Genomic DNA, 9,741 nt, shown 5'->3' on the forward strand with positions numbered 1-9,741 from the left:
TGACATTGGTCCACACACATCAGTATGAACGAGTTCCAGTGCTTCCTTGGCCCTATTACCTTTCACCCTAAAAGGTCTCTTTAGTCATCTTCGGCTTCTTCCAAACAAGATTCACACGTGGAAAATGATTCAGTATCTAGCCCTTTAAGAAGGTCTTGATCCACGAGAGTTTGAATCCTCCTTTGGTTGGCATGACCAAGTCTAAGGTGCCATAAGTACGTTTCTTTTCATTGAGCTTGAAGGTTCTTTTCTTTTCTTAGAAATTTTCGATGTAGCATTGAGTTCTGATTAACGATTGATTAAACTGTGAAGATAGTGATTGTGTACAGATTGTTTTCCATGATACCACGACAGATATAAGAACCATCTTTCTTAATAACACAACTGTCATTAAAAGAAATCGAATATCCATCAAAAACCAATTTAGAAACTGAAATTAAATTTCTTCTAAAAGAAGGTATCAACAAAACATTCTTCATAATCAAAAATCTATCACTACTGAAAACGCAAATAAACGTCTCCCACTGCAACGGCCACCACTTTAGTAGCGTCGCCCAGCTGGACTTCGATCTCTCCATCATATAGCCGTTCTTGTCACCTGCATTAAGTCAGGATCAAAACAAATATGATCAGTAGCTCTAGTGTCAATAACCCAAGTATGAGAAGAAGTCGAAGCCAAACATGACTCAACAACTAGAGCTTGGTGCATACCTGTAGCCTTGCTCCTTTTAGGGCAATCTGGCTTCCAATGCCCCTTCTCTCCACACTTGAAACACTTTTCGGTTTGCTTCTTTTCCGACCTCCTCTTTTTCTTTCCCTTGGTATCTTTAGGTGCGACCTGGTTTGTCACTTTCTTTCTTTCCTGCGCCTGCGCCCAATGCCAGAGGAACGATGCGATTTTAACTAACCATCGCGTAGCTTTAGCTTGGTTCATGGCGACCCTCTGTCGACTGAAGTTCAATCAACAACTCAGCCTAAGGTGTAATTTCTCTTGTTCATCTCAAAGTTGAGCTTGAATCAGCTGAAAGCTAGGGGGCAGACTCTGAAGGATGATAGTAACTTGGGACTCGTGCATCAATGACGCCCCAAAACCTCAATTTGATTGAGGTGGCTCATCATCTCGAGGACATGGTCCCTCACAGACGAAAGCCATCCTTCATAGACTTGCACATGATACTCCAGAAAGGCTTGAGACTTAGCCGTTCGATTCTGAGTACCAAAGAGATTTGTGAGATTTTCCATAATCTCGGTGGCAGTTGCCATGGCGGCATGCTGATGTCTAAGCACTGTTGACATGGAGGCCAACATATAACACTTAGCCATCTCATTCGCCTTGTGCCACCGTCTATGGGCATCTCGCGCTGCCTGCGCGGCGTTAGCCGCCGACACTGGGGGCCGAGGAGTAGTGAGCACAAACTTGTACTCATCAGCTGTGAGAACGATGTCCAAATTTTGTTTCCATTCTATGTAATTTTGGCCCTTGAGTTTGTTTTCTTTAAGAATTGCGTAAAAGAGGATTAGGAGACATGCTGACGATTTAGGTTGCACTACAAAACATAATATTTACTATTTGTCATAAATTTATATAATGAATTGAGTAGATTAAACCATAAAATTTTCAAATTCTCACAACTGTAAAATTAAAATTTTGTACCCTCAAGCAAAGAGGTCAATACGCATTAAAATTTTAACATTTTTACTGGGTCACAACACCGACGAATAGTCCAGACCGCAGCACGGCATGGCCGCCAAATGTTGCTTCTAAGCCACCGACCATCGCATTTAGCATTACAGTAATCTCGCTTCTACAATACACTCCCATAACAATGCTCATGTGTTGATAACAAGACCAAGCTATCTCGTAAATTCTGTTTGAACTTCTGAAACTTGTAATTTCTTAGGATTATTGTCCCCACAGCATGGGTGGCGATAATATTGGAAACTACTTTCTAGTCCATACTATTTACAAATGAGAAGTCCACCTATATGAACTCGCTATTTCTTAGGATTATTGTCCCCACAGCACAGTGGGTGACGATAATATTAGAAATCAGCTTCATAAGTTGTGGACCAATCGATGGAGACCATATACAAACTTAGTTCATAATTATCGCTTAGATATTTAAGTTATGGTTTTTCATTAATTATCCTTAGCCTTAGTGCAGATTAAAGGCTTAATTAAATTCTGTTGGTATTTAATTGACTGGATAATTAAATCTTTTATAATCTTTTAAACATCTTATTAAAGGATAATTTATTAGTTACTAAAGTTTAATCCATATTCATGTCTTCTATAAGATTTATCTAAAATAAATAATTATTTATATCTTTTACGGACATGAATAAATAAACTTAAATTAATTCCTTATTAAGATTGGGAAGAGAATATATTTTATTATTTAATGAAATTCTACATATCTATCCTTATTAGGATTCTAGATATATAATATAATTTAGGAAACTATTTAATTATTGTCATCTATATCATCTAGGATATAAAATATTCATAGATATAGAAAATAATCAAAATATTCCTAAAATCTAGGGAAATCTTCCCAAAATATTTTATTTCAATTAAATAATAATATTTTAATGATTTCTATTAATTTAGGAATTAAATTATCAATAAAATAATATTTCATCGTTATCTCGTGGTCGAGGTTCGCACGATCCACGTCGATGATGACCTGCCGGAGTTCGACCGCCGGGCCGGCGAGTTCGCCGCCCAGCCATCTCCGGCAGCCCGCGCTAGGCGCGGATGCTTCCAATTCTCCCACTACGGCGCTGACGCGCCGCTAGACTCCCTCCGTCGACGTCGCCTAGCGCGCGGCTGACGCCGCGCAGCACCGGCGATCTCCCTCCGCCCCAACGTTCTCGCTCAGGCCAGCAGCAGCAGCGAACGGCGTCGCTGCTTCCCGGTCCGGCGACGCTAGGGCTGGGTTCGACTAGAGTTAGGGTTAGGGTTTTTCTTGTCGGAGGAAAACAGCCGCTGCTCTCGAACGAGCAGCGGCTCTTGTAAACCACCGCCATAGTCGATCACCGCCTGAGTTGAGGAGCAGCCGTCGCGGTCTTCCCGGCGGCACGGACGAGCCCACGCTCGTATTCGCGTCGCCGCATGATCGCGCCCTAGCTCCCACTCGATCGGCTGTGAGTGCTCGGAGACCGCCGATTCCGGTGGTCACGCCGGCGGCGCACACGAGTCCACTCTCGTCTGTGCGTCGCCGGTCGATCACTGCCCGATCTCCCACTCGCTCGACAACCCTAATCGGATCGCTTGTCGCGCGATTCGTCTCGGCGCAAGCGCCGACGAATCGCACGTCTCTAGGGTTCCAAGATTTGAGTTCTTTGTTTTGATAGTTCTTGAGTTCATCATGCATAAAAATAACAACTAAAAACAAGAACATGCTTCGAAAACAAAACCGCATGCATACATGAATTTCGCGAAATTTAAATCCAAATAATCAAAGCCAAAGACTGGCTCTGATACCAATTGAAGGAACTGGCAGCGGAAGCGCATGCAAAAATCAATTACATAATAATCAGATCTATTTAGCGGATTATTTAGACAAATTCTATTCGCGTAATTATCTCACGTATCATGCCGATAACTCAAATAATAACATGCTTTAAATTAATAGAAACCTAAAACATGTTGTTCTAAGGTTTAGCCATTATACCTTGATGATTCTCCAAAGAATCGAAGATGGCTAGCGCCTTCTCCACGTGAAGATCTTCAAGTACAAAACAACGGATCTTCTGACTGGTTCCGGACCGTGAACTGATATCAGGGTGGGCTGATCTCACCAGCGCACTAGGACTTAAATAGAGAAGACAGGAATCCTTTCCCACGGAGGAGAAAAATTCGACCTCTACTAGGAATAGAGAGGGCCGAAAATTTTGAGAGAAAATTAAGTGTCTTTTCTGTCTCCTTTATTCTCCTATTTATAATAAGTCACATATTGGGCCCAGACAGGGATCTATGGAAGGCTTTGGATATGGGCTCCTCCAATTAGCTTTTTACTAATTAAATTAAACCCAATTTAATATAAGCTTAAAATTGGAATATTACGAGCAGCCACTACAGAAGTAATATTGCACTCCCCATCCAAATCCGAAATTATAAGTACTTCGGGTTTCCAATAATTTATATTTATTTCCCGCGCTTAAGATAGAAACATCCATTAATTAATTATTGCCTGCTATGGACTTAATTAATTAATATCTTATTTATTCCAAGAGAGGACTCAGCAAGAAAATCTTATTTATTATTCATAGAGTAATTAAACTCCAACTAGCTAGGTTCCGAATAATAAAACCTTATTTCAAGCTTCTCTTGAGGATGTTATCAAACGAGACTCACCTCGCGCACGATTCAACATAATAGCAATCCTAGCACCGCTATATATTAATTACCACTGCCCAATATACCAGGCTTATTGGGTTGCGAAAAACCCGCACCATTTGGTAAGTCAAAGTAGTGCATAATCAATACCGTATGCTCAATGCTAACGTACATTGATTGAGAAATAATTTACGAGACCTCGTCTTTCAGTAGATAGCATGAAGACTGTCTCGCTGTTAGATCCATTCAGTGCTATACCACACCAACGTCATCTTATTTCAGTAAGGCTTAGAAATAATCGGATTGACATTGCAACCTTTCACGATAGGTAGTCTAAGCCTATCTAGGTTGTGAAATTATTCTTTTTCTATGTTTAGAACTGACCGTGTTACCTTAAAGTGGACGACGCCCACAACCGGTCTACTAAAACAAAGACTTAGACTTTGTTAAATTACTTATACATTTAAATATGCAATTGACATCCATTAAATGTAAAATATAACAACATTATGACAAAAATAATCTGTTTATTCATTTGGAAAATAAAATGAGAGTTTTAACAGTATTCAATCACTCGAAAGGTGATTTCTAGTATACAAACTCTAACACATATATGGGCACGTGTAACAAGTGAGAGTTGTCTTTGAGAAGTGTTTGGAAGTGGCTTCAATCGTTTTCCCATCGGGTTTAAACGTGGTAGTCCAACAACTTGGGTAGTTTGGGTCTTCTTTGCCTTTTTCCTTCACTTTCTTCTATTTCTTGTCATTTTGCTTTTTTTCTTGCATATTTTTCTTTTCATGTCTTCCTCAAGCATCCTTCAAACCTAATGCTCCAACCTTTGTTGCAACGTGTTTGGTTGTTACCATGGTTAAATTTTGCAGTTCAGGCATCCTCTTAATTTGTTCCGGGGGTGTCTCGAGAAGTGGACAGCTATTGATTTCTTGATTCCTCAGACTCGACATTGCACCATCATCAACTTGTATCTTCTCAAGATTCCACAACTCGTTGATGCTAAGCACTTTGAGCATGGGAAATCTGCCCTGTTGGATCTCCATTTCTTGACCAGTGTATGCATTTCGCAGTTTGAGGTACGATAGGCGAGTGAACTTCTCTAATATCGGCATGGGGTCTTCATCAAGACAAGTATTTACCAATGTTATGCGCATAATCCCTTGAGGTATATTATCTGGACTTGGAAGCCTACCTATGCGCCCATCTAGTTTTAGCGTCTCAAGACTTTGTATAACACCAATTTTGTCCAAACATGGCATTCTTCTAAAACGAAACCCTATTATGAAAAGATTATCAAAGCTCGAAAGCTTAGCTAGTGACGCAAAAAGATTGCCTACATCTGAGTTTTCATCAGCTGCTTCAATGCCCAACGTTCGGAGGTTAAACATTGTCTCCAACTCTGAGGCCTTATATGCCCAATCATAAATCGAGATGTAGGTTAGGGTCTCCAAATTCTGTAGGGCATCTACTTTCAAAGGACTGGAGCAAATCACATTAGACATGTGGAGATCACGAAGACCGTCCATTTCCCATATAATATCCGGGACCTCCACCATAAAATTCTGAGCTATATCAAGAGCCTCAAGCTTTTTCAAAGCCCCCAACGAGCGTGGGATCTGTTGTATGTAATTATTTCTCAATCCCAAGTATCTCAACTCAATCAATGCTCCGATTTCTTTGAATAAAGTCTTCAACCCAAAATCTTCCATGTCAAGTATTTTGAGTAGTTTAAGACTCTCCCAATAAGACAAGCTAGTGGTCTGACCGTTAGTATTTTGACGGAACTGTAAATAATCGGACCACTTCGACAAGGTTTTCATTTAATATAGACCTGTTTTTCAAAAAGTTAATACTTTTTGATCAAATTCGTATTTTGATCATATGTTTAGAACCAAAATTGACCTTTACTCAATTAAAATTGATCTATTGGTAAGGATAATATCTTGCATATGCTTTATTTGCAAGATATGATATGGAGTTGTACATTATGTTAATCTTCATGAATTTTCTTTGTTGGTTCTTTCTCAATGTGATTTTCATCGACAAATCATACACCATTGTGTCCCAGCATGATTATGCTCTACGTTTGAAGACCTTTCGACTGTTACAAACATTTTCAAGTACATAAACATAAATCTAAAAAATGAAAACAAGACACAAAATAAAACACAAAGGGTGATGCTTCTCCAGAGCAGAGCATAAAACCTTTGATTAGAAACCTTGATCTTCAAATCCACCATATCTCAGCTTCTTGTCAATACATCTAAAAAGCTAAAACAATAAAACACAGTCTAACTATCCAATTCCTTTATAAAAAGAAGATCTAAGTAGGAGAATCAAATCAACTAACCTTATAACAGTCGAACTTGAAGGACTCTGCCATAGTCCTGCTCCTGCTTGTCGCGGATCCCTCTGACACACTCGACAAGAGATTTGTTTGCACGATCAACCTCGATCAGCTTAAGTTCTAAAATTCTTCCTATGTCTTCCGGAATCTCCTTTAGCTTATCACAACGATTGAGCACTAGCCGCTTCAGTGCTGGGAAATGGTCCTTTTCAGTCTCCCAATCCTCCAAATCAGATTCCTGAATTAGCATATATTCCAGTTTATCAAACAGTTCCACGTCTTCATAAGCACTCTCATAGTCAAAAGTGCTCCACGCACCGCCTTCAAAGGCATGATCTCTCAGTTTGAGCACTTGAAGCTCGGGCAGAGCAGAAATAGCCTTCATATCTTCCCAAGGGAATCGCCAACCGCTCAAGGTTAACTTCTTCAACGACTTCGGGAAAACAGGCTTAGCTTTCATCATAAGAAGAGAGCCTTTCTGCACAACTAGTGTCAACTTCTCAAGTTGAGTCAGGAGACACAGATTTTTGAGCTGATAGTCTTCATTCTGATATTTGTCTCCAAAATAAGTGATTGCCAATTTCTTCAAATTGTGAATTAAACCCATAATCTGTTCCGTACATATCAGCTTCTTCACCAAAGACAGTGTGAGCAGCTCCTTCAAAGCAGAAGCTGCTCCTTTTGGATGGGGCAGAAGATCAAAAGAGGAGACAAGATGAGTCAAAAGCGGCATCATCCAGATCTCCAGTGGTAGATCCACGTTGTCGTTTGAGTGGTTCCTCGATCTCTTGCTCGGACGAACTATCAAAGCGCGAAGATTTTGAAGCCTTGATATGGCGTGCGGAACCTCCATTGGACACCCGAACGCAAGGTACCTGTTACAGTCCACACATACAAAAACTTATCCCAAAGGACTTGCGTGTGTCAGAAGAAAAAGTTCATCTAGTCTATAAATCCCACATCAGTTGCGTTTACAGCAATTGACCTCTCTCCCACCGAAGGTCAACGTCCTTGTTGGTCATGACAGATCTTTGCCATATCACTATTTTGAGTCCTTGTTGGTCATGGCTGGTTCACTCAGAGTCAATTATAAAATGAGCCTCTCAGTGAAACCACCAATGTTACAAATAAAACAAAAGAACTATACCAAAAAAACCAGCTTAATAGGAGAGAGAACTCATTTAATCACCTATAAACAACACACCAATTACTATCACAAATGATATGGTACATAAGAGTAAGTAACGGTACCTCAGATGAAACAGCTCGAACACGGGAGCTGGGAGTGAGTACGCGTCAGTCTCCACCACATCCAGCACTCTCAACAACTTGAACTTTCGCAGTACACCTAATGAGCTCTCACTAGGCTGGAAGGTCAAACACGAGCGCAGGGTTGAGGCGTAAGCTCTAGCAAGGCGCGTGAGATCCTGATGACCAATACTCAGCCGTCGCTCATAGTTCTCATCTAGAGCCTGTGATTTGGCCATATCAAAGACCATTTTTTGCATGCTGCAGCTTTTGAAATCGGCGTTGGGCTTGAGAGATGTGATCACAGGCAGATTTCTCCTCACAAGCTTGTACAAGTGATCTTTAGCCTCATTTTCGTTTCCAACGAATCCTTCCGCTATCCATAACTTGATAAGCTTCGAGATCCGGATCTCTTGATCTTCCGGAAAACCACCCATGTATAAGAAACACGGCCTCAAATCAACAGGTAGATATGTGTAACTCAACGCAATTCTCTTTCCGAACTCAGTAGTACTCTCAACAGCGGATTTCACATCTTTTGCAATGTCACCCCATGCTTCCATTTCCGCTTCTGATAAGATACCTGAAAGATATATGAACTAGATTAAGATATCTCTCTACTCTGTTTACATACAGAACACGCAATATTGATTTTGAATCTAGATGTGTATAATTACCTCCAATAAGCACGATCGCAAGGGGCAATCCTTCACAACCGGCAACAACTTCCCACGCGATCTTTTCCATATCCGGTTCCAGTTCCCTGTATCGAAACGCCTTTTTCTTGAGGAGAATCCAACTATTCTCAGGACTCAAGAGCTTTATCTTGTGAGGAGAGGAAAACGTGACATGAGCAGCCACAGTCTCATCCCTGGTGGTGATCACAATCCGACTCCCATCACGCTTATTGGGGTCGCCAAACGCCTTCCTTATGTCGTCCCACGCCTTGGCGCTCCACAGATCATCCACCACAATCAGGTACTTCTGCAACGTCAAGATCCTGTGCAGTTTATTCTCCACTGTCTGACTTTTGTCCACAAGATCATCAGGGATTTGTTTCTCCAAGGCATACAGAAGCTCCCCAAAAATATTTTCCACTTTATAATTATGAGACACAACGATCCAAGCGCGGACAGGAAACTCATTGATGACGTCCTCATCGTTATAAACAGTTCTAGCCAGAGTGGTCTTCCCAATCCCGCCCATCCCCGTGATGGGGATGATCTGGCGTTGGGACGACGGCTGTCCACAAATCAAACCTTTAATAGTCTTCAAGTACTCCTCGAGGCCAACCGTCTCAGTATCAACATCAGGCTGGGACACCGGGGCGGACGAGCTCATCGTCGTTGCTGGACGCAAACCGTGCTGCTGCTCCTCTTTATGTTGGATCTCCGCCATCTGTTGAGCGATGGGGGATATTTTCGCCATCACTATGTACAGCTCACGGAAATCGTACAGAATCTCTGTACGATTTCGTGGGCGGCCGACAGCGGCCATTTTCTCGGCCTGGAGGTTCCAGCGGTAGTGCTCGTAGATGAAGTGCTCCATCACGTCTTCGGCTTGGTTGGCGGCGTTGGTGACATCCGTTAGGAAAGTCGCTGCTTCCTTGGGATACTTTTGGAGGAAAAGTTTGATGAATTCGATCCGTGCAAGAAGATCTTTAATCTGTTTCTTTCCATCATCGGAGATAGGGTACTTTTGAGGGTCGAGATTCAGGATTCGGTCTATGGTTTGGATGAGTGAATGGCAAACAGCATAAGCCATATTTTGCAGAAATGTCCTCGAGGGAGAA

General features: G+C 41.5%; 1 protein-coding gene across 2 annotated transcripts; it reads right to left on the minus strand.

Annotated features, from left to right (window-relative positions):
• Positions 1–6,344: 6,344 nt before the first annotated feature.
• LOC125192789 (putative late blight resistance protein homolog R1B-14) lies at positions 6,345–9,741 on the minus strand. Of its 2 annotated transcripts, none has more exons than XM_048090441.1 (4): positions 8,627–9,741; positions 7,953–8,532; positions 6,705–7,576; positions 6,345–6,617 (listed from the first exon to the last, which is right to left on the minus strand). In XM_048090441.1, the coding sequence occupies exons 1-3, from the start codon at positions 9,711–9,713 to the stop codon at positions 6,706–6,708; spliced, it is 2,538 nt and encodes an 845-aa protein (XP_047946398.1). In that variant the 5' UTR covers positions 9,714–9,741; the 3' UTR covers positions 6,345–6,617; position 6,705. The 2 variants fall into 2 exon arrangements, with proteins under 2 accessions (XP_047946398.1, XP_047946397.1); XM_048090440.1 differs by having other exon boundaries at positions 6,345–6,625.

Source organism: Salvia hispanica, chromosome 6 (assembly GCF_023119035.1).
Source record: "Salvia hispanica cultivar TCC Black 2014 chromosome 6, UniMelb_Shisp_WGS_1.0, whole genome shotgun sequence".
Classification (NCBI taxonomy): domain Eukaryota; kingdom Viridiplantae; phylum Streptophyta; class Magnoliopsida; order Lamiales; family Lamiaceae; genus Salvia; species Salvia hispanica.

Bases quoted from the DNA above. Each gene is read 5' to 3' on its own strand.
- LOC125192789 (XM_048090441.1), bottom strand. From the start codon at position 9,713: ATGGCTTATGCTGTTTGCCATTCACTCATCCAAACCATAGACCGAATC. The intron at 8,533-8,626 runs GTAATTATACAC...TATATCTTTCAG, and splicing joins TGCGATCGTGCTTATTGGAG to GTATCTTATCAGAAGCGGAA. The intron at 7,577-7,952 runs GTACCGTTACTT...GGACTGTAACAG, and splicing joins TTCGAGCTGTTTCATCTGAG to GTACCTTGCGTTCGGGTGTC.